At 39.8% G+C, this 24,232-nt stretch overlaps 1 protein-coding gene across 6 annotated transcripts in view; it reads left to right on the plus strand.

Moving 5' to 3' along the window:
- The window catches only part of ARMC2 (armadillo repeat containing 2), a 165,676-nt gene that overhangs the window by 53,042 nt on the left and 88,402 nt on the right, over window positions 1–24,232 (plus strand). For all 6 annotated transcript variants that reach the window (XR_002101659.1, XM_019537869.1, XM_019537868.1 and 3 more), the window contains exons 9-12: window positions 3,456–3,558; window positions 5,778–5,998; window positions 15,085–15,230; window positions 21,076–21,175. Coding sequence is in view for 5 of the 6 variants with exons in the window: in XM_019537869.1 (XP_019393414.1) it covers window positions 3,456–3,558; window positions 5,778–5,998; window positions 15,085–15,230; window positions 21,076–21,175 (570 nt within the window). In the remaining variant the exon portion in view is untranslated. The remainder of the gene's footprint in view (window positions 1–3,455; window positions 3,559–5,777; window positions 5,999–15,084; window positions 15,231–21,075; window positions 21,176–24,232) is intronic.

Here is a 24,232-nt window from a genome sequence, read left to right on the forward strand (position 1 = left end):
AGTTACTTCATTAAAGAAGTACTGTACTGTACAGTTTTCCATATTGAGATTTTAGATTTTTTGAATTTTGTACGCCTGATTTTGTTCCAGTGAAGTAATGCTTGTTTAGCATGGGTTTTTTTCATCTTAAATCCATTCTGGCTGCTTGTAGAAGAATCTTCCTTTCCCTACAATAGCCCAGATTTTGTCATCTCAGTGTTTGTAAATGGAGTTCTTTAGGGTATGTTTTAGTAAGTTCCTGAGTACTAAGGTGAGGTTAACCAGTCTGCAGTTCCCTGGGTCCTCCTTTTTTCCCTTTTTAAAGTGGGGTACTATGTTTGTCCTTTTCCAGTCCCTTGGTACTTTGCCCATCTCTGACAATTTTATAAATATTATTGTCAGGGGCCCTGAGATGACCTCTCTCAGTTCCTTCAGTATTGTCAAGGGCCCTGAGATGAAGCTCATCAGGCTGTGCTGACTTGAATTTATTCAGACCCATCAAAAGCTCTGTTTCTTTTATTATCTCATCCCTCAGCTTGCCCCCTTCTGTAGCCAAATAAACTTTATTAGGTGTCTGGCTGCAGCTCAAGTTTTTTGTTTCATTACAGGCTCCTGCACAGGTAACTAATAACTGCAGTACAGTCCAGAGCACAGTGGCTCCCCCTCTCCTTTGAAACCTCTCCAAGTGTACCTTTGAGAGATGGTCTCTGCACCAGACAGTTTACAGTCTAAATAGACAAGACAAAGGGCATGGGAATGCAAATATAATCTTGGTTGTTATACTAAGGAGGGTTGGAGGAATCGAGGTCAAAAATCATAAAGGATACTTGGATCCAGAGTGAAATTAACAAACCTGAAATATGCATCTAAGATCTCTGTAGTTTAGGTCAGAAGGCTTAGGTGCCTAGGATTGGGATTTACAACATTCACTATGCTGAGTTTGGGGAGCAACACCTGAATTAGCCAGTAGGAAGCATAGAAGCAGAGGTATGTTCTGAAATCTTTCGTCCTCTCAAATTTGCTCAGGCCTGGCCATACTTCCCCTCAGCTCAGCATTGTGGAAGGGAAGAGTTTCTCTCCCCTCCCCCCCCCCAGCTTCTAGCCTGAGCCACTACAGGTGTGCGCCAGCATTTCTTCAGTCCAGAGGGGATGTCTGTACATTTACAAACCAGTTCAGCCTAGCCAGGTTAAACTAACCTGCAAAGATTGAATCAATTTAGGCCCAGGCTCTTTGAATGGCTGTCCCAAGCCCTGATTTTCAGGCCAGCCAAGATGGCAGCACCATGGGCACGTAGAGCAAAATAACTTTAGGTGCCTAAGTCCATTGTACCCAGAAAACATGGGTGGTTAGGGGTTCTCTGATACCAAAATGGGTTAGAAAGGTTTTTTGTGATGCTTATCCAAAAAATTAAGTGACTTGTCCAAGATGGTACAGGCTGCGACAGGAATGAGAGTTGAACTCTTATTTTCCAGTTCCCAGTTTTACTTGGACTTTAGCTTATGAAAATTAGTTGTTCACAGAGTTTTACACCAAAGCTGGGATTTAGTCTAAACATAATTAGGAAGTAAATAAATGTTGAGGTATTCACACAACTCAAACTAGAGTACCTGGTGAACATTGTGGTAACTTAGTGATCCTTGTGATCCCGTGAGTTCCAAAGGTAATTCTGAAATTCTCACCCTCTTTATTTGTGCTAATGTCATTACTGATGGAATGAATCCTCCAGTGGACCAAGCATGATGCATGCAGCAGCATGTCAGTACTCCTAGGACACTCTGCATTTTACACACTTGAGCAGCAGAGTGGTACTCCTCCTAATCATCTCTGCTACTTGCTGTTGGGTTGGAAGGCAGCATTGAAATGTTTTAAGAGATATAATTAAAATGCCTTAGAAGTATTTCAGAAAACAGTATAACTGAAATAAAAAACCTGGATTATTTTTTTTTTGCATTTTGCAACAAATAGGCAATTGAGGAAAATATTTAGTATTAATTTTTTTTTTTTTTAGCAAATTAATTAACTTTACTATATCCCATACCTTTCACAACAAAAGACTTCTACTAAGCTGTTAACCACAACTTTTAATTCATATAATTTAAAATAAATAGTTCAGTAAACTTATCTATTTCATCATTTAATTCAGTGGTGTTGTAACTGGCGACCTTAATTGTAATATGCCAAGTTTTCTTCATTTTGTTACTATATTCAGTCTCTGACTGTGGACAGATATTACATTTGTGTTGCTATGGAAGTTGAGCATACAGACATGCATATCCTAGATAGTGCTACAGAATGGCAGAAGCACCACAAACATGTTTCTGGATTAAACAAGTACTTCACCTTAGTTCTGTGTTTGGTAGCACCACTGGTAACGTCTCCAGTGCACCATAGCAACGAAGGGAGTCTCTCAGTCCTCCTCTTTGCCATAGTGCTCCGCTATTGCTGTGGGAGGAAGCAAGCAGAACTGCAGAGCTGAGCAACCATGTTTTGCCCCTGGGCTGGAGAGCATGCAGAATGCCTTTGCAGCAAGCAGCTGAGGGCTTCAGTGTTTAGCCATGTCTGGCATTGCTACATTTCTGTAGCACTTCAAAGTGCTGCAACATTTGTAGCACTATAGATGCACCTCTGCCTATGGCCTCTTTAAGGAATTGTGTACATGAAAATGTTACGGAAGATGTTGATAGATAAAACTGTTGTTTTATTAATGTTAGTATCAGTATATGCCTTCAAATCTTAGAGGTAGCAGTGAGGTAAGCATCAGATTTATTAAGAGATTTCTTTTAACTGTATTTTGACAAAATTTATTTTTCATAAGGCAGTGGTGTGGCATTAATATTACTGATAAGATGTAAAATCCACAGCTAAGACTGTACTTTGACCTTCCTACTTAGCTCATTTCCTGATAGAGTTTTTAGTGATCACATTGTTTTTACTTCAATTTTCATGTATCTTTTAACTTGGAGATAAAAATAAAAAATGTTCATGTTTTTGGTTGTAGTGCAGAATTTAAGAAATGTATTATTTTGTCTTATTTGATTATCCAACATAACTCCTCTTATATTTTTGTTGTGTGGCTGCTAATGAATAAACAAGTAACCCTACTCAAGGGAAGAATCATATTAGGAATTATTGTTTTATACTGTAAGAATGATTTTTAAAAACCTGCAAAATAGTAGTATGCAGTCCTTTTACAGTTCTACATATACAATTTTTAAGGGTTTTTTTTTTTACAGTTTTACATATTAAGATTTTAGAATCTTTGAATTCTGTAAGCCCGATTCTGTTCCAGTGAAGTAATAGCAAAACCTATACTCGATTCAGAACCAGAACAGGCCCAGTAACTAGTTGTTGGTGCTTTTCTTGGGACTTCTGAAGTACAGGATTACCATATACCCAACTTTTAAAATAATATGGGAAATTTTCATTTTCACAAAAATATAATTATAATTTTTGTTTCATCTCTTTCTCTCTGTAGATGAAAGTGAGTGGAAAGAATATGCTTAGTGTGTGCAAACTTGCATTTAAAATTTGCAGAAATGAAAAAAATGATTTTCTTATCCAAAATGACAAACTATTGGGTATGTATTCTGTTTTACATGCGCTAAAATAAATTTTAAGTGCTGAAATAGTAAAATTGTTTGTCCTTCACATTCTGTAGAAAAATTCTGATAGTTAAATTTGTGCCAAAACTGAATTCCACACTTTAAAAATATACGCAGTGTAGAAATGATGGACAAGTGAGAGAGTGGTGTTCAATCCTATTTTTAATTTATTTCCTTTTCAGTCAAACTTTATTACATGGCTTACTAATTTAGGCCTGAATATCTCAAGTACTTAATAGATGTGCTTAAGTAAAGAGTTTGACTAGTCCCATTGAAGTAAATGGGACAACTTGCATCCTTAAATTTAAGCACGTTCGTAGAAATGGAGTCTTAGGCCAGATAATTGTACCGGGTACAAAGCAAATGCAAAAGGCCTTTTGAGAGAGAAACTTCCACAACGATTTCAGAAATCAAATGTACTCCTTCCAGGGAGATGAGGACTATAAGAAAATCTAGGTAGGTACATTGAAAATGTCTATATAAACAACATCATTTTCTCTTCAATCCTGTCTTCCCATGGTTTTCTTCACTAATTTTTAAGTGGGATTTTGATGGAAAGGGTTTTTATGACACTAATATGTAGATAGAAAAAAGGAAAAGTTTCCTTATGGTTAAAGTAATTGCTTATTAAATGTTTTACTTGAGTACAGATTATTATTAGTATTAAAGAAAATACCTGATTTTTTTTTCAATCAGACAAAACATGAGAGAATTGATTTTTTCATCATAAAATATAAATTTGTTGAAATTGAAACGTTCTGTGGAATTGTACCAGTTTTTAGAAATCTTTACCTGGGAAAGGTTCTCCAGGTCCAGAGTAAAATTTCTGATCAGAAAGGAAGCTCTTACCCTAGGACAGTGGTTATCAAACTTGTTAAACTCGAGGCATTCCAAACAAAATACCGGCTCTTCATTTTCACATATTTTTTGATTGTGGAAAAAATAGAACAATTCTTCTGTTGCAAAAAACTCAAAATATTTTTGACACTGTAGATTCATGTGTCTCAGTTTATCTTGTGAATCACATGGGTGTTTGTACACCTAACAGTGCTATAATATTGCATGACACCCTCTTCATCCTTAAAAGCATCTCATGACACTGAGATGCCACAGCGATGACACTGGGTACCACAGTGCCCTCCTTCCTGGTTGAAAATTGCTGCTGTAGGGTAACCAAGTGTTTGGGACACTTCCATAGGGTATAGGACACACAGCTATAAATTCCTGCTGTGTTGATTCAGAACGTGGATTGAACCTGAGTCAGCTTTATCCTGTGTGAATGTCCTAATCATTGGGCTATAGGGGCAGAGTCCCTTTCTTGTACTCTGTGTATTTAACTATTGATTCATAAAAGGAAACTTCAGCAAGAAGGGGAAACTGGGATAGAAAACAGTCTGCTGAGTAGATTACTCACGTTAGAGGCAGGAGACTGAGTTTCAAGGTCCTGCTCTGATTTAGCTAGGTCTCTTGCATCCCAGATAATCCTCCTGACCACTAGGCAGTTGTAAGATCTTCGGTTCATTCTAATGTGGAGCAAGAAATGTTTAAAATGGGATGGGAAAATTGTTTCTCTTCTATTTGAACTGAAAGTGACTAAAGAAACAAAAGTCAGTATTAGTTTCTTTTTAACAGGTCAAGAAAATAAAGTTCAACAACTGACTGGGATTGTTTTGTTATCTGGTACGGAATATCCTCCTGATTCTGCTTGAAAATGTAAAGTTAAAAAATACCAAGGGCAAACTTTTCAAACGTAACCATTGACTTTAGGATTTTAGGTGCCTGACTTTTTTGGTGCATAATAGGGGTACCTTAAAAAGGCCTTATTTTCAAAAGGTGCTGAGAATACTCTTTTGCTGAATAGGCCAGCGTGCAGTGTTCCAAGCTGAGCACTCAAGAAGTAAGGCCCTTAAAATACCTTGAAAATCTTGATCAAAGATTTTAGTGATGACCACTGGTTTTTCAAAATTGATGTGCTTTTCTAGAGACTAGGAAACCAAAGTTTTTTGATCCTTTCTGCCACACATCAGTAGTTGCTCATGATTTCAATCCAGATACCTAATCTACCAACTTACATAAAAGAAGAGTATGATAAAGTTTATAACCACAGTTTTCTTTTGCAACTATGTTTGTCTTTAAGGACAGGGATGGCTATAAATGTTAGTGTCAGACTTTCTAAATGCTGATTTTTATTTTAGATTATTTGTTGGAGGTCCTGAGAATTGAAGATTTACAAGCAAACAATGAAGCTCTTCTTTATTGTATGGGGGCTATAAAATTCATTTCTGGAAATGCAGCTCTTCTTAATGAAATGGCCAACAAAGGAGCTGTGGAAATACTGCTGCAGTTAGTGAAGCAGATTAATAACATTAGAGAAAATGACACACATTTCTCCAGCTTGGGTCATCTCTTAGTCCAGGTCAGCATCAATTTTTATTTCTAAAAATAGGAATTCTGAGGACTAAATTAAAATTTTAAAATAAATTACTTTAAACTGATAGATGGCACCTGTTTGCATGTGAATAAACTGATTTGTAAATTTTCATAGACTTTTTAAAATGAAATTGTTATGCAGTTTTTCAAGATAAAAAATGAGATATTTTGGAGTGTTTATGTGTGGTTTTTATAAAGGTGTTAGAAAAAATCTAATATTAGTAGAAAGATTTTTAGGAATTTAATAAAATCATCTTTATAATTAGTTTGAATGCTGATAGTAGATTGGTTCCCAGGGAGCTGGGGTCCAGAGGGGTTTGGCCTCAGAACTAGATTCTGATATATCCATAAATCAGGTCAGGCCAGAGTCCAGAGCCAAAGTCAAGGGTTAATTGGGATCAGAGGCCAAAAGCCAGAGCTGAAAGCCAACCCAGAATCATGAGCAGGGAATGCCAAGGGTCTTACCAGGAATGGAAGCCAAAGTTGGAATGAAAACCAGAAGCCTAGCAAGGAAATGCATGGGAGGTCAGAAGCAAGAACTTTTGCCTTTGCCCAGATAGGGATACTGCAGGCTGTACCTACATTTTAAGGGCTGGAGCAGGTGGGGCCTGTTTCCTGTGGCCTCAGGGAACTATCTGCCTTACTTGGCCCTGCTAGGACCAAAGTACAGTTCCAGGCTTGCTGCAGGTGGTCCCTGTTCAGGGGATGACTTACTCTGATGTCTTGATTGGGAATGGCTAGGTCTAGGGTTCTGGCTTGGCCTTGTTGCATGAACCTCGAGAAAGGAAAGATCCCTGCTCCAAGTGACATAAAACTAAAACAGAAAATCAATACAGTTCAATTCCTTGATACACCAGAAAAGTAGAAAAATACCCTTTTCCACAAAAAAAATTGTGTTATTTTCTTAAAAAGAAGGGAGGGATGGAGGATTATGGCTGTATTTTGCTGCCCAGTTTAGTGTCTGTATGTGTTGAAAAATTGCCTTTTAAGGAGATGAGAGAGAAAAAAAAAATGCAGTCAATCCACTGAAAAGTTGTCTACTGAGAAGGCAGCACATCTCCCACTAAAGTATATGGAATCTATCAGGTTCCATTAGCTAGTGATATTTGTCAAATAGTTTCTTTGCTCTAGAGGACAGCAGTGTCCCAACTGTCCTTATTCTGTTAAATAAAATACTACCTGCTCTTAGCTTGAGATCTGGTTTTGTGTAACTGTTTTGTGACTTAGCATTGTCTTTGATATCTGTATGCCTGCTCTGAAGTAATGCACTCTGAGATGCTGGAGGATGGTACTGTGATTTGTATGGGAAGGGTAATCCTAGATGCATTCCTTCTCCTAGAAGAAGCATCTCCCAAGAGATACTTCTACTTGGTTGGAGTTGGGTTAGTTTTCTCCTGATACCACCACTTTTGTTTTGGGAGAAACTGTGTGAACACTTCCAGTTTCTACCAGAAGAACTGTGATTCTCCCACTTGAAACATAACACTTGTATGCACCCAACAAAAGTCAGTATTAGTTTCTTTTTAACAGATCAAGAAAATAAAGTTCAACAACTGACTGGGATTGTTTTAAGCTGTATACCCAAGTATATAAGCTAAAATTCCTGATACAACCTTACCTAGATAACTTTATCTTGTTTTGAGAGAGTTTTTTTGTAGGAGGCTGGATTGATAGATGCATTACAGCAGGTGAGTTTCCAGAACTGTATAGTTATTTCAGTTATCAAAGTACATGGACTTTTTTTAAAGAGGCCTGAATTTGTGTATTTTGTACATCAGGTTTTATGTCTGCCAAGGAAACCTTTATCCTTTCTTTGGAAACATATGCAGTACATAAAACCTTTAAGAGTGTTTGATGGATGGCTTTGGCAATATCAGTATATAGCATCTGAGATGTGAATGGTTGGGTTGAACAGAGAAGCAGAATTTCAGCTGAAAATCCTTGTGAAAGAAAAAAATCCTTGTGTACAAGAAAAATTATTCAAGAGCAAAATTTGTGAGTTGGACAGATGTTGAAAGCTGACACTGACTGATAATGCCTTAATAGAAAAAATAATCAATGGCCAAGTGGTAAAACCAGATAAAGTATGGATTCATGTTTTCAACTGTGTGGCACCAGCAAGTCTGAAGTTCCCACTGCTTTGCACTATTGCTTTGCTTTATGCTTAATGTGGGAAAAAGTGTAGTTTTAATGCCAAAGATTTAACTTGTGAATGTGTGACAGGAAATCATACAATTCAACATTTTTACATGACCAGTACAATAATGCTTTCAGTCTGATTAAAATTATAATACTGTAAAGCACAAAACCACAGTTTACAGCTAGCTACTGGACTGGCTTTTTCTAAATGTATTTGGTGTTTTTTTGAGGAAGAGGCAGTATAGGCAACTGTGTGTCTTTTCTGTAAAATAATAATGCTATTGAAATTGCTTGGCTTACCCTAGATATTGTCTCTGAATGTTTTGGATTGGTAAAACCAGTTTATTTTTCTCCTTTCCTTAGAAAAGTTATTATTTCTGCTAAATCAAAAAATTCCCAATGTGACTTGTTCCTGTCACTCTCTCTAATAGATCTACGTTAAAACATGTGATTTATGATTCTGTGTTATAATTAATTAGTTATCGTAGAAAAATGTTAGATATAGTCTCTCAGTATTTTCAAGGATAGAATGTGACAGAATATTCTTCCCTGTGATCCATGCCCAGAGAATAATGACTGACATTGAGAAATGCTTGCAAAACTGGATATAATTATAAAACACAAAATACTAGATAACAGATACGGTTGTTGTAGATGAAGTGAGATGTTTTTCCAGAAGAAACAAACCCAAAAGATTTATGATGAAATCAGAACGAATAGGAGTGAAAAAAAACACATTAAGCAATCTGTCTTCAGTGCAGTAGGGGAACAGGAAGAGTAAGAGCAAAAAAATGGCAGTAAGCTATAGAAACACAGAAAGAACAAATCAGTGGATGTATTAGGTCAGTGGTGATGTGTAGGGGGTGCACAGGGGTGCATGTGCACCCCTGAGAGCGCTGGTGCACCCCCTGACGGCCAGTGCTCCCTGCTTAGGCGATGGCGGGGGGGCAGGCGAGAGTGCTGGCGCCCCCCCTGAGAGTGCTGGCCAGGGAGTTGGGGGCTCCAGGGGAAGGGATCCCTGCCATCCCTATGCCAGCGGTGCGCAGTGGGGAGCCCCCGGCAGCACAGTCAGCCGTGGGGGGACTAAGTCACTGACTAGCTGCTGGGGGGGCAAATGCCGCCGCCATTTGCCACGGCACCAGTCGCCCTTGCATTAGGTACCTCAGTATTTGCTCAGCTGTTCAGCATTGAGAATAATTGAACATTTACATTGAACTTTGAAGGTTTTATGTAAGTTTTGCGCACACAGTAGAAAAAGTAAAAGTTATTATCTTTTTTGGCATAACTAAAACAAAAGATAAGAAGCTCTAAGAGAAAATAAAATCAGAAATGTGGAAGACTCCTTACAAAATCTAAGATTTTTTTCATGATACCAAAAGAGGAGAAGCATGGGTATCCAAAAAAGGAGTCTAATAAAAAAAAAAAAAAAGAGCGACCTTGTGAACTATTCAGTTTAAAGTGTTCCAAAAGATTATAATTGGCACAATATAAGGAACAGTTGACAAAGTATTAAAGAATATAAAGAACGTTTTCCAATAACTTAACTTATGGGTTGATTAAATATTTACGCTAAGAAGGGTGACCGAAAAGGTATTGAAGATTAGATATTGATTACTGTGGATCCTTGTAGCATTATTAATATATTTGGTAGTTTGACTACTGGACCATATGGCATTTGAGTCCTTATGCCATTGTATATTATTAATCAATTACTAGATCATTTTAAAAGTAATGAAGACAAGAAGACTAGATTTTGTGTATGAATAAAAGTAGTTAAAGAAGTTGTTTTCCATTTTATCCATCATTGAATCCATAGTTGATGCAAGTCATTCTATGGGAAATGTGTGTAATACAGAAGAAATATAATAATTTGTTGCAAACTAAATTCTGTTACCACAGGGTTATCTCTGCTGAATTTTTGCATCTTGTACAAATTGTAGGGAATTGTTAGTCTCTTTCTCACTGTGCACATGAAGCTATATTTTCAAAGACTACAGTGCAGTCTTTTTAGGTGCCCCATGCAAGTGTTGCATGGGACAAGATCTCTTAAGTGCATGTGTTTCTAGATGTATTTGTTCCTGTGTTATTGAATATCTTTCACAAAGTATGCAGTATTTGTGAGCTGCTAGTAGGGGTGGTCAATATGTGGCATGTGTGCCACAAGTGGCATGGGTGACCTCTGTGTGTGACATGCAGCAGGTGAGAGAGGGGACATGCACCACAGTAGCAGATAGAGCAGGAAGTTCATAAAGCAAAGCAGTAGATTGGGCAGGAAGAAGTTCATAAAGCAGAAAGTGGAGCAACAGATTGGGCAGGGAAAGGAGATTGGAGTAGTACTCAGGTAGAATGCAGGACTCATTTGTGGAACAGCTGCAAAAAATTTGGCCCCTACTTATCTGTCCCATAAATGTAACAAGAATAAATAGTCTTATTATACTGACCACCACATTACAATGATGAAGCAGTTAGCAGTAGCACATTGAAATAGACCTAGAAATATACACTTAATGGTCCTTTTCATGCGATGTAAAATGAACAGCCATCTGTGATCTTTTGTGAAAACTCCTACAGAACATAAATATATGAATAACGCAACAAACCAGTCTTCTGATACTCTAATAACTTATAGAGGTATGTTCATACAGCACTGCATGGTAACAATTATGGATTGGTTTACATGATGGATGATAACCACTTCAACATACTGTAATAGCTTGATAGACTAAAATGTATAATCAAAATGAATAGCATTGTGTGACAGATTCAAAGCATAATGGCAAAAAGTTTGATTGAAATAATAGTAACAATGACAGCAAAATAAAAGTGATGGTGAATTACAAGCGAAAGGTCACTTATCCTAATAAGAACTGAAATCTAAATAAGTATTAATGGAAGTGTCATGCAGAGGACAGATGTTGCTCAAGGGTAGTTATGCTGAAGGAGACTGATGATACAGTTAAAAGCCTGTCTCTCCCCTTCCTGTATTATTTAAGCAACAAAATCAAAGTGGAAGAGAGATTATTTCAGATAAGATTAGAAATGAGATGGAGGGTCAAGGAAGGAAAGGTGCATATAAGATGTTCTGGATGATAGGATCTGTGGAGGGCAAAATTCTCAGTGACCGTACCGAGATTGTATGGAATGGAAGGGAGGAGAGAAGTGCTGTAAGACTTGACATGGGCAAACAAGGTTCTTTGGGTGAATCTGATATCTTTTATTAGGCCAACTTAAATAGATGGGGGGAAAATTTAGCAAGCTTTCGGGTTTAAAAACCCTTCATCAGGCTAAGGAAGCCTCTGCAGTTGGTGTGTGCTGTTCCTGGATGGAATGAATAGTAAAGCCAGAGGCTGGGCTGGTATGCATGCAAGACAGGCAGTCAGTGAAGATGTAGATTGAGGAGTCAGTGGATGAGAGACGGGCTGGGTGGAGAGGGGAGAGAAAAGGGGGATGAATGTAGCAGTTAAATAGTGGAGAGGTACCTGGGGAGTCAGATGTCAGGCAGGTTATGATGCATCATAAATCCAATGTCTATATTTAGTCCATGATTTTTTGTATCCAGGAGGTTGATGAAGTGGAGTTCATAGGCTTGTCTCTGGGAAGTGTTTTGTAAGTTTCCTTTGAGAATCAGGACTGAGAGATTGGAGAGAGAGTGGTTTTCTTGTGAGAAATGTGTCCCCACATGTAACTGAGTATTCCTGTCTTTGATAGCTTTCTGGCGCGCAGTTGTTGTTTGATCTCTCCTACGTATTTTCCATCAGGGAATTTGGGGCATTGGATGAGATGTATTACATTTCTGGAGGTGCAGTTGTAAGATGCAGGGATGCTAATGGCTCTGTTGCGGGATGTAGTAATTGTAGGGGTGGTGGAGATGTGTTGGCAGGTTTTGTATTTCTTGTCATGGCATGGTCTGGATCCAATTGGTGTGTTCTGGGCCTGAGGAAGTTTGCTTCTGGTGATGAGGTTAGCGAGGTTTGGTGCTTGTTTGAAGGCTAAGATGGGTAGTTCTGGAAAGATCTCTTTAAGAATAGGGTCTCTTTCTAGTATGGGTTGCAGTTGTTTGAGGATTTTTCATATGGGTTTGGGGGGTGGTGATATGTCATAACCAGCAGTGTGCTATTTGTGGGGGGGTTTCTTCTGTACTGCACCAGTTCTTCATGTGGTATCCGGGTGGCTCTTTCAAATGTACGATCTCTCTCTCTCTCTCTCTCTCGAGGAGTGTCCTTGTTGGGTGAAAGCCTTTTTAAGTTTGGTGAGATGGCAATCCCAGGTGTTGTCAGTGCAAAATTGTTGGTATCTGAGGTCTTGGCTGTGTATCACAGCCTTCTTGGTGTGTTTAAGGTGATTGCTGGTTCTGTGCAGATGTGTGTTGATCTGTGGGTTTCTTGTATAACATGGTCTGTATTTTACCATTCTGGGTACTGATCATCATGTCTAAAAAGGAGATGTTGGTGCTGGAGTACTCAAGAGATAGTTGGATGGAGGGATGGTGATTGTTAAATGTCTGATGGAACTCATTCAGAGATTGCAGGTTTTCAGTCCAAATGATGAAGATTCTATCAATATAGCTTAAGTATAGCAAGGGTTTGATGGTGCAGTCCTTGAGGAATTCTTCTTTCAGGTGGCTAATAAAAAGGTTGGCATACTGTGTGGCTATTTTGTGCCTATAGCTGTGCCCATGGTCTGGAAGAGGTGTTGGTTATTAAAAGTGAAATTGTTGTGTGTGAGGATGAAGTGTATAAGGTCAGTAATATCTTTTGGGTCTGTGTTCTGAGTTGTTAGCTTGCTCATCTTGCTTGTAAGGCAGGCTTGGATGCCATCCTGGTGTGGGATGTTGGTAAGCTGGTAATATCCATGGTGGCAAGGAAGAGTTGACAGGAGTTCAAAGCAAACAATCAGAGAATAATGTGCCTTGTTTTATATTATCCTGGGTAAAGACCTTTCAGTTCAAGCCTGCATGTGAAAATGATGTTCCATGTTAATTGTAGGAATTATCTGGGTTGTACCTTACTGAAGGGGTACAACATCAGTTAGTCTCAGTTGTTATGGATTTGCTTTTTCATTTGAACTGTCTAGTAGCAGTATATCAGATACCAACAAGTTATGTGCATGTTCTTAGCTTAGTCCTTTTTTTAAGACCAAATCTGAACATGACATCACTACAGCTCTATACACAGACGAGGCTTTCTTTGACCAAATTCACTGAAGAATATCCACTGCCAAAAGTAATCTGTGTATATTGCAAATATTTATTGCTTTTGTTTTTTATTTTCTCTTTTGTATTGGCATAAATAAGACCCATTGGATTTGACGTAGCAATTTACATGTTTAGTACAACCAAGTAGAAGCTACTCAAAGACAAGAACGGTTCTGTTTGTTATGGCATTTTTTGGCTTCCCCAATTAATTAAGGACCCCATATTTGCTTTTTATACCTTTTGGGAGATTGCTCCTTATATTATCTTTCATCTTCTGATCAAAAAGATTAAACTTTATTATTTTTTGTTTACCAATTTGTCTTAAGTTGCTATTAGAACTACCATTTGCAGTTCCTAACAAAATGTAAGGGCATATTAAGAACTGGTCATTCCAAGACTGATGTATCCAAAAGTCCCAGATGTGGATTTACATAATAGACCTTAAACATATATTGATTATATTTTAAATATCTGTAAATATTCTATGCATATATCCAAAGGGCAAATTTGGCCTAAGGTTAAAACCATTTATAGTCTACTCTGTGTACATGCGTGCAAAATTTTAAGACCTGTTTCTACTGAGAATACTGCTGTTTGGTATTTTTTTAATACCCTGGGCCTTGCTTTTCTTAAGAATCTCATTTTACGATGAGCTAGATAAGATCAGTACTTAGTAGGTTGTAGAAGGACCCAGCCCAAGTGGCCACACCAGGGTGGATCTGAGTGCTGTGCACTTAGCAGGTGTCTCACTCCCCTATTTTCACATCTTGCCTGCCATGACATGATACAACTGTATCAGGCAGTGGTACCTGATTGTATAGGGCTTGCTGAGACCAGTGTAAATCATACCACCCCACACCCTCAAATACCCACAGCGCCCACCCTCACACACACATCCACATGCCCACAACTCCCACCTTCACACACATCCACATGCCCACCCGCATACACCCATTTCTTCCCCCCCCCCCACCCTACACAATGTACAAGGGTAAGGCTTTATTCTGAGCTGTTATGCAATCACCCCTATATACACTACTCAACACCCCCCCCAGCACGCACACAAATCAGGACAAAAAGTATTTTTGAAATAAAATTAAAATATGTTATAGTAGGTGTTTTATTTTGAATATATTGAGTTTTGTTTTTTTTTAATCTATAATATGTTAAAAGGATATCTTCTGAAAGATTGTGTGTGCAGCCCTCAACAGTTCACCAAAACTTGTTAAGTGACCCACCAACCAAAATAATTGCCCATTCCTGTTCTAATGTATTTCAGAAGTGGAGGTAATATGACAGTAAAGTGAAAACATGTGTAAAGAGGCAAAAGACTTAGACTGATATTCTTTAAATATATTTATATATGAAATGCGTGTGTATATATACACATGATTAAATAAATAAATATAAATTGTTTAAATACATATGGTATGGATTGCACTCTGAGCACATTCATGGATGACAACAAGCTAGGAGATGTAGTAGATATACTGGAGGGTAGGGTGATCATTCAGAGTGATCTAGTATAAACATTGGAGATGTATCATTTTGTTACCTGTATTACATTTAATAATGTCTAACGGTTACTCCACATGTGCCTACCCTTGTTGTTATCAGAGTAATGACAATTTCTGAAGTAGTTTAAGTGAAATCTGAGCCTTATTAAATTTTCAAACATGCAAGGATTTCATAGGCAACAACTTGATGATTTATTAACTCTTTTAATAATCTCTTTACAGCTGACAGCTACTTTACGAAACTTGGTTGACTTACGTCAGTCAAGATGCCAGTTCCTGTGCAGTGATGCCATTTCAGAGCTCTGTGAAGTCTTGGAGCAGCGTATAAGTGATAAAGATGTGTGTACCAATATCGCCAGGATATTTAGGTACGGAACACTGTTTTAATAATCATTAAAAAAAAAAATCCAGAAAACCTCTCCTTTTGGGGATCTATGCTTGCACCCATTAAAGTTAATAGCTGCACAGCCAGCAATTTGAATGGGCAGGCTCAGGCAGTTCCATTTAAAATTATAGAATCATAAAAAATTAGGGTTGGAAGGAACCTCAGGGGGCGATTTAGTCCAACCTCTTGCTCAAAGCAGAATCATCCCTAGCTAGATCATTCCAGCCAGGGCTTTATCAAACCAAGCCTTAAAAACTCCAAGGATGGAGATTCTACCACCACTCTACGTAACCTGTTCCAGTGCTTGACTACTTTCCTAATGACAGTGTTTTTCCTAATATCCATCTTAAACCTCCCTTGCTGGAACTTGAGACCCATTGTTCCTCCTTATGTCATCTGTTACCACTGAAAACACCCTAGTTCCATCCTTTGGAAGCCCCCTTCAAGTAGTTAAAGGCTGCTATCAAATCCGCACCCCCAACTCTTCTCTTCTGCAGACTAAATAAACCCAGTTCCCTCAGCCTCTCCTCATAAGGCATGTGCTCTAACCCCAAAACCATTTTCGTTGCTCTCTGCTGGACTCTCCAACTTGTCCACATTTTTCTATAGTAGGCACAAAACTGGGCACAGTATTCCAGATGTGGCCTTACCAGTGCAGAATAGAGTGAAATAATTACTTCTCTCAACCTGTTGGCAATGCTCCTACAGATGCCACCCAGTATGCTTTTAGCCTTCTTGGCAACAAGCACACGCTGCTGACTCATATCCATCTTATTGTCCACTGTAACCTCCAAGTCCTTTTCTACAGAGCTGCTGCTTAGCCAGTCAGTCCCCCGGCTGTAGCAGCGCATGGGATTCTTTCGTCCTAACTGAAGGACTTTGCACTTGTCCTTTGAACCTCATGACATTTCTTTTGGTTCAATGCTCCAGTTTGTCTAGATCACTCTGAATGATCACCCTACCCTCCAGTATATCTACTACATCTCCTAACTTGCTGTCATCCATGAATTTGCTCAGAGTGCAGTCCATCCCATCTTTCAGATCATTAATGACAATATTGAACCAAATTGGCCCTTGGACTAACTCCTGGGGCACTCCACTTGATACTGGCTGCCAGCTAGACATTGAGCCCTTGATTACTGCCTGTTGATCCTGACAGTCCAGCCAGCTTTCTGTCCACCTTACAGTCCATTCATCCAGCCCACACTTGCTCAGTTTGCTTGCAAGGATGATGTGGGAGACGGTATCAAAAGCCTTGATAAAGTCAAGGTATATTATGTCCACTGCTTTCCCTGCATCCACACAGCCAGTTATCTCATGAGGCAATCAGGTTGGTCAGGCATGACTTGCCCTTGGTGAATCCATGCAGACTGTTCCTAGTCACCTTCTTGTCTTCCGAGTGCTTAGAAATGGATTCATTGAGCTGCTCCATGATTTTTCTGGGGACTGAGGTGAAGCTGACTGGTCTGTAGTTACCTGGATCATCCTTCTCTTTCTTAAAGATGGGCGCTATATTTGCCCTTTTCCAGTCGTTTGGGACCTCCCCTGATCGCCACAGGTTTTCAAAGATAATGGCCAGCGGCTCTGCAGTCACATCAGCCAAGTCCCTCAGCACCCTTGGTTGCATTGCATCTGGCCTCATAGACTTCTACACATCCAACTTTTCTAAATAGTCCCTAACCTGTTCTTTCACCACTGAAGGGTGCTCACCTTCTCCCCACACTGCTGCCTGGTGCAGTAGTCTTGGAGCTTACCTTGCCTGCGAAGACCAAGGTAAAGAAGGGGTTGAGTACTTGGCCTTTTCCTCATCATCTGTCACTAGGTTGCCTCCTCTATTCAGTAGGGGACCCACATTTTCCTGACCTTCCTCTTGTTGCTGATATATGTGTAGAAACCCTTCTTGTTACTTGTCATATTGTCCTTTGCTAGCTGCAACTTCAGTTGTGCTTTGGCCCTCCTGACTTCATCCCTTCATGCCCAAGCAATATTCTTATACTTCTCCAAGCTTCCACTTATAAGCTTCCTTTTTGTGTTTAACTCAAGCTGGTCACTTGCCATATTTGCTAGTCTTCCTGCGTATCAGGATGGTTTGTTCCTGTGCACTCAGTGAGGTATCTTTAAAATACAACCAGCTCCCCTGGACTCCTTCCCCCCTCAGACTGGCCTCCCAGGGGATACTGCCTATCAGTTCCCTGAGGGAGTCAGTCTTTGTTTCTGAAGTCCAGGGTCCATACTCTGCTGCTCTCCTTTCTTCCTTTTGTCAGGATCCTGAACTCAATCATCTCATGGTCACTGCTGCCCAACTTGCCATCCACTTCTACATCTTCCTTGTTTGTGAGCAGTAGGTCAAGAAGAGCACAGCCCTGTGTTGGTTCCCTTCAACACTCACACCAGGATGTTGTTTCCAATGCTTTCCAAAAAATTCCTGGATTGTCTGTGCACTGCTGTGTTGCCCTCCCAGCAGATGTCCAGGTGATTGAAGTCCTCCATGAGAACCAGGGCCTGTGATCTGGAAACTTCTGCTAGTTTTCTGAGGAAAGCCTCATGTACCTCATCCTCCTTGTCTGGTGGTCTGTAGCAGACACCCACCACAACATCATTCCTTGTTACTCTCCCCTTTAACCTTAACCCAGAGACTTTTAACAGGCCTGTCTCCAGTTTCATGGTCATAGTAGTCATGCAGTAGGGCTGTGCAAAGCTTTGGTCACTGATTCAATTCAGCGAAGATTCAAATCCGAATCGAATACAGCCCATTTCGCACACCCCATCATACAGCTGTTTTATATACAGCGCAACTCCAATTTTTCCTGCTTGTTTCCGAGGCTCTGTGCATTTGTGTACAGACACCTGAGGTGACTAGCCATTTGCCCTACGTTCTCATGAAGAATGAGGCCTCCCCAGCTGTCCCCTCCTGCTTCTGCTTCCTCCAGGTTCCCTGCTTCCCCACTTACCTTAGAAATTATTGATTTCTTGTATTAACTTGCTTTGAAAAGGAAGGCATAACTCTGTTTTTATGATAACTTGATTTACTGTTTTAATATTCATAAAGCAATGTATCATAGGCCTACAAATTTGGAATTATTTTAGCTTTTAGAATGGTTTTGTTATGTTTAAAAAGGAAGGATAATTTAACGTTTGTGTTTTTAATAATCTTATTGTAATAGTTGTTTAAAAATGAAGTTTGAAATGATCTTATTTGTAATTCATATTTTGCAATAGGCATTGCATCTGTTATGCCCCAAAATATATAAGGTGTAGATTCATAATTATTACTTGAAATGTTACAGGTCATAGCAGGAGATTAAGTTATAGGAGACAGGGCTTATTTGTGCAGATGGGAGGTCATATTTAGTTTCTCTAGAAGAATATCACTACAGCACTATGGAAGCCCATTGATTGTTCCCCCCAAAAATATGCTGCCTCTGAAGGAGGTCTGGCAGAGAGGGATACCTAGAAAGTTTCCTAGTCCAATACAAATAACCCCTTCAGCTTTGTCTTCACTTGGATAAAAGGTGTGCATTTAACCCTAATTAGTTAACTCAAGGTAAAATCCTAGTGAAAACATTTGTAGTTTTCATGCAAGCCATTTAACCTGCTAACTCATCTGATCATAGAAATATACTGGTAGGTAATTGCAGGATCATAGTGTTGGAAGGGAACTCAAGGACCATCTGTCTAGTCCAGCCCTCTGCATTGACGCAGTATAGGCTTTGTGGTTCCTAAACCATCCCAGATAGATGTCTCTCCAGCCTATTTCTGAAAAACTCCAAATAAGAAGTTTCATCAGCTTTCCTAAGCAGCTTTTCCCATTGTCCTATATATGTTACAGTTAAGACGTTTTCCCGAGACTTGATCTAAATCTATTTGCTGTATTTTAAACCCCTTACATCATGATATCTCCAAACTAAACAAATGTACTGTATTTACCCAAAACCAAGATTTTTTTTTAAATTTAAGGCAACCCCCCAGTAATTAGATTCTAGACATGGAAAAATGATGTTTGTTATAATTTTCCACATGTCAAATCTAATAATTGGAAGGTTGTCTGAAATTTGTCCTCCATGCTGCTGCAGTGGGGCAAGCAACAGTAGGGGGCAGGCATCCTGACCCCCACCTTTTACCACCCCACCTCACCCCACCCCACTGTGCCTGTGTCCCCTGTTGGAGCTGCAGCAGTCTGTCCCATCCCCCCGTCCACCTTGTTCTCAAATACAGGACAAGGGCGTTCCTCCCCCCCTGTCCCCTATGTTGAATGAGGTAGAGCAGGAGAATTGGAATTTGGGCAGAGTTGATTGAAAAACTTCAAATACTGAGTAATAAATAGACTAGTAAATTACTTGAGAATTTTGCAGGAGCTAGCAAAAAGGCTGCTGGTGAATTTGTGAGGGTAGAGGGTGGGAGATTTGCCTTTGCCTTGGTGGTGGTGGTGTGAGTTCCTCTAGCCCATGACTACAAGGGTTCACTAGAAAAGCTCCCAATCCCAGCAATCATCCATCCTCAGACTTCTACTAACAAGGTTACCCAGCACTAAAGGGAGTGTGCTGCAGAGAAGTACTGCTTAAAGCAGGCAGAACCTGACTATGCAGTTTGTACAGTATGGTTTCCAGGGGTTCTCTCCACTTTCTACCCTCAGTATGCTTTCTTTTATTGAATCTGGTTTCCTAGTTTTCCCTGCAAGGAGAAAGTGGTTTTACTTCTAGCTTGTTAAAATACCAAATAATGTGGCTGCAAAGGAGGCCTTTTTGTAATGTAATATAAACTATGCTTCTACGGTAATTCCACCAAGCATTTTTTAGATCCCGTGTATGATTTAGTACAGGTACAGTCTTGGATTTTATTATCTGAAAATTTTCAGTTCGTTAGGCATTATCTTGTATTTGCTGATTATGGGCACTGATTTCTTTCTTGTGATCTGTGTGTTGATTTGGCACCAAAAAGTTATACAGTAAGCCTGACCATAACTAACAGTTGCTATTGTATAATAAAAGCAATGCCTGAGTAGCACAGACCAAAGAAATGCTGTTCTTTGACCTTTGAACATTACTACAGCATCCATATTTATTATCTTCTCATGTGAAATATTTAGCTGTCTTCTTTGTACAGAATATACATTTTCAGATCAGTTCATGTTGTTCTTTTTTCTGGCCCCATAAATATTACAGCCTGTTCTGATCCTACTTGATTCTGCAGATATTTGCAGGTACTAGAAGTAAACTATTACCCAAGTCATAACATGGTGTGTAAGCCAAAATATGTCCTTGCTCTTATTTGTAAGGATAAGGGAGAGCTATACAGAGATATAGCAGCCAGAAGGAGCTATAATGTCAGGGCAGCTGCAGGAAGGAGTGTTCTTCATTGCTAATGGTGAAAGATATGTTCCATCAGTATTAAAATCAGGTACTGGTAGGTATGCAGCAAGGATAAGGACCTGTTCTCATCTTCAGCCTGGCTTCCTGTGCTGACTTGAAATTTTCCTCTTGGTGCTTAAGGGCTAGTAGCATTGGTTCTCTGTTTAGACTTGGCATATGTGTTGTGGAAGGCACCTCATACACCCTCCTTTTCCTTAGTGTACTGGAACAAGAATAGTTAGACTTTTACTCATTGTTAGTGGCACACAACCATAATAATTGTTGCTATAAATTCAGCAGAGTTCAGTATTGTGCTGTTATGCAACTGTCTGCATGCATGTGTAGCAGAAGGGAAAGTACTGGTATTTGATTTGTATGTTGGAAAATCTTACGTGAAGCTTTAAAGTAGATTTTTTTTATATTTTGCAGAAAGGATAAAATGCTTTCATTCATTTATATTTTATTTTTATATATTTATAGCAAACTTTCTTCCTACAATGATTGCTGCGCAGCTTTAGCAGACTGCTCCAGATGTTACATCTTATTTTTAGCCCTCCTAAACAAACACCAAAAGAAGCAGGTCAGTTTTTTCATCTCCTTTTTTTTTTTTTTTTTTAAATCCTGTGTTGTGTCTCTGTGTTACTGTATGTGTGTAAGCCCATTTTCAGTGACCTACTTTCTTGTGCATTTATGAGATAAAAAATTAGAACGGTTGACAGCATTTCTAAGTAGTAAATTATTGAAATGGAATCATTTAGATTCAGGGCAACGGGGAAGGACAGACAATTGATTAACTTGTCTGCCCTGAGCTTACATGAAAGCTGCCTTCTGAACACTTCATATTTTTCAGGTTTTAAGTAATTATTAAAGCAAATAATTTATTGAATAGAAAAGTTATCTGTATTTAAAATTGCTTGACTACTGGTTGAGAAGCTTGATATAAAAAGTTATAACTTCTCGGTACTGTATTTACTCAAATATAAGACAAAATTTTTCCCACCCCCCAATCAGCATGGGGGGAAAAAGCCCGTTGTCTTACCTTTGCATACAGCAAAACCACTTCATGAAATGCATCGTCTGTCATTAAAATGCTGCCAGAAGCAGCGTGTATTCAGTAATGGAGAACAGCTATGAAGCCGATTGAATGCAGCCCATGCTGAGCATTCCTGTAAAACACATGGCCCAGATTGGGCAAAAGTACTGATGGGAACCTACCACAAAACTAAGTTAGTGCAGCCGTTCTCAATAAGATATAGTGCCTGCTGAGGTCAGTCCACCTCTTGTCAACTTTTTCAACTCATGGGAAACCTAAGATCCTAAGAATTGCCGTTTACTTGGTCAGGCCACAGGTCCATCTTGCCCAGTATTCTGTAAAAACGCCGTGGCAGAGAGTGGACCCTGAAAGGCCAGGGTTTTTTTCCCCGCCACTGTTCCTTTTTAATTTGCAGCCTCCAGCATTTAGGGTCTAGCAAGTTCCAATTCAGAGGCTGTATCCCTAACTCCCATGTTCAATACCTACTTATGCCCTTTTCCTCCAAGAATCTGTTCAATCTCTCTTTTAATCTAGCTAAACTGTCAGCTTCTACAACATCTGGTGGAAATGAGTCCCACCCTTTAATTACATGCTGTACAAAAAAGAATTTCCTTTTGTTAGATTTAAATTTACTACCTACTAGTTTTATTTTGAGACCCCTAGTTCTTTTATTGTTAAAGAGTAAATAATAAATCCCTATTTACCTTCTCTTCACTGTTTAGTGTTTTGTAAACCCTTATCATGTTCCCCCTAGAGCATCTTTTTTCCCAACTAGGCCTACCCTCTTTAGTTTCTCCTTTTATGGAAGCTGTGATAAGGGTGACTTCCAGACCCGGTGCCAACACCAGTCTGCCCCTGTCTCTAGGCAAACCACCCACCTTGCTTGCCTGCCACTCCTTGTTGTTATCTAATTAAGATGTTAAGTAGTCAGGAGGCTGCCCTTTGAGTGCCCTAGTTGTAACGGGGCAGTGCTTACACACTCCAACCTCCCATTACATGTCACATGCCTCACAGATGTTTCCTCCAGTGTTTGCATTGGTTCTTCCTTTAGACAGGCAAACATACAAATGTATGCAAACACACACTGGGCCCCTGGCCCCACATAGTGGGCTTGCAGCCCTCTCTTCCCCCTCACTGGGGCTCAACACCGCCCCCTCGCTGGTGCTTCTCTGGGGTCTGCCACCCCATGGGGCTCAGATGGCCATGGCCATGCCTGCCCCCCTCTCAGGGCTGCTGCAGCCTCAGATTTCATGGGGAGTCTGGGTCCCTTCAGTGACCTGGACCCTGCCTCAGGACTCCCGTGAGCTGGGGCCCCCCCTTTGTAGAGCGAACCTACCAGGGATGTGGGGGATGGGGTTTTTAGGTGCGCCTCCTTGCCTTTCACTGGGGTCATACCTTGCCTGGCATTTCCTGAGGGTTCCTATGCCACCAAGAGCCCCACCGAGCCGCCCTTCCCTGGCAGGGTGCAATTTCAAGTCACGCCCAAGACGGATGGCCTCATCAGTCCTCCTTCCCCATAGCCTCATCCTTACCTCCGAGATGATCCTGGCAGCAGAGCTCAGGAGGGAGAGGTTTCTTCCCTGCTGGTTGGTCTATTACTGCTCTCCCCACCTTCAGGGAGCTGAGCATTAAATGGCTGCCTGTGTCAGGCACCTGCCATCTCCCTGGTCCAGCCCTTAAAGTAACAGCGCTAAGGTTGCTCTGTCACAGAAGTCCCTCCATGCTATTGATCATCCTCGTTGCCCTTCTCTGTACCTCTCTAAGTTTTCTTTTTGAGGTGAGGGTACTAGAACTGGACACAAGATTCAAGGTGTGGATACACCATGGATTTATATAGCCATCATAATACTTTCTGATCTATTTACAATTTCTTCCTTAATAATCCATACCATTTTGGTTGCCTTTTTGACAGCTGCTGAGCAGTGAGCCAGTGTTTTTAGCAAACTATCCACAATGACTCCCAGATCTCTTTCCTGTGTGGTAATAGCTAATATAGAGCCCATCATAGTGTAGATATAGTTTGGGTTATTTTTGCCCAGTTGCATCACTTTACCCTTATCTATATTAAACTGCCTCTACCATTTAGTTGCCCATTTGCTGTTAGGCTAAATCCTTCTGTAATTTCTCATAGTCTACCTTGGTCTTTATCACTGAATAACTTTGTGTCCTAGTCAAATTTGGCCACCTCGCTACTTGCCTCCTTTTCCAGATCATTTTTTAATATGTTAAACAGTCCTGGTCCCAACACAGATCCCTGGAAGACTCTGCTGTTACTTCTTTCCATCCTGAAAACTGACTCTTTATAGCCACTCTTTGCTTTCTATATTTGAGCCAATTACTAATCTAAGAGTGGACATTCCCTGTAGTCCCATGATTACCTAATTTAGTTAAGAGCTTCTGATGGGGGACCTTGTTAAAGGCTTTTTGGAAGTCCAAAGATACTATGTCAACTGGATTACCCCAATCCACCTGCTTATTAACAACCTCAAAAAAACAATAATAGGTTGGTGAAGCATGATTTCCCTTTGACAAATCTGCAGTGATTCTCCCCAGTAAGTCATGTTCATCCATGTGCTGAACAATTCTTTCTTTTTTGTTTCTACC

Source organism: Crocodylus porosus, unplaced genomic scaffold (assembly GCF_001723895.1).
Source record: "Crocodylus porosus isolate Cpor-Errol unplaced genomic scaffold, CroPor_comp1, whole genome shotgun sequence".
Taxonomy (NCBI): Eukaryota; Metazoa; Chordata; order Crocodylia; family Crocodylidae; genus Crocodylus; species Crocodylus porosus.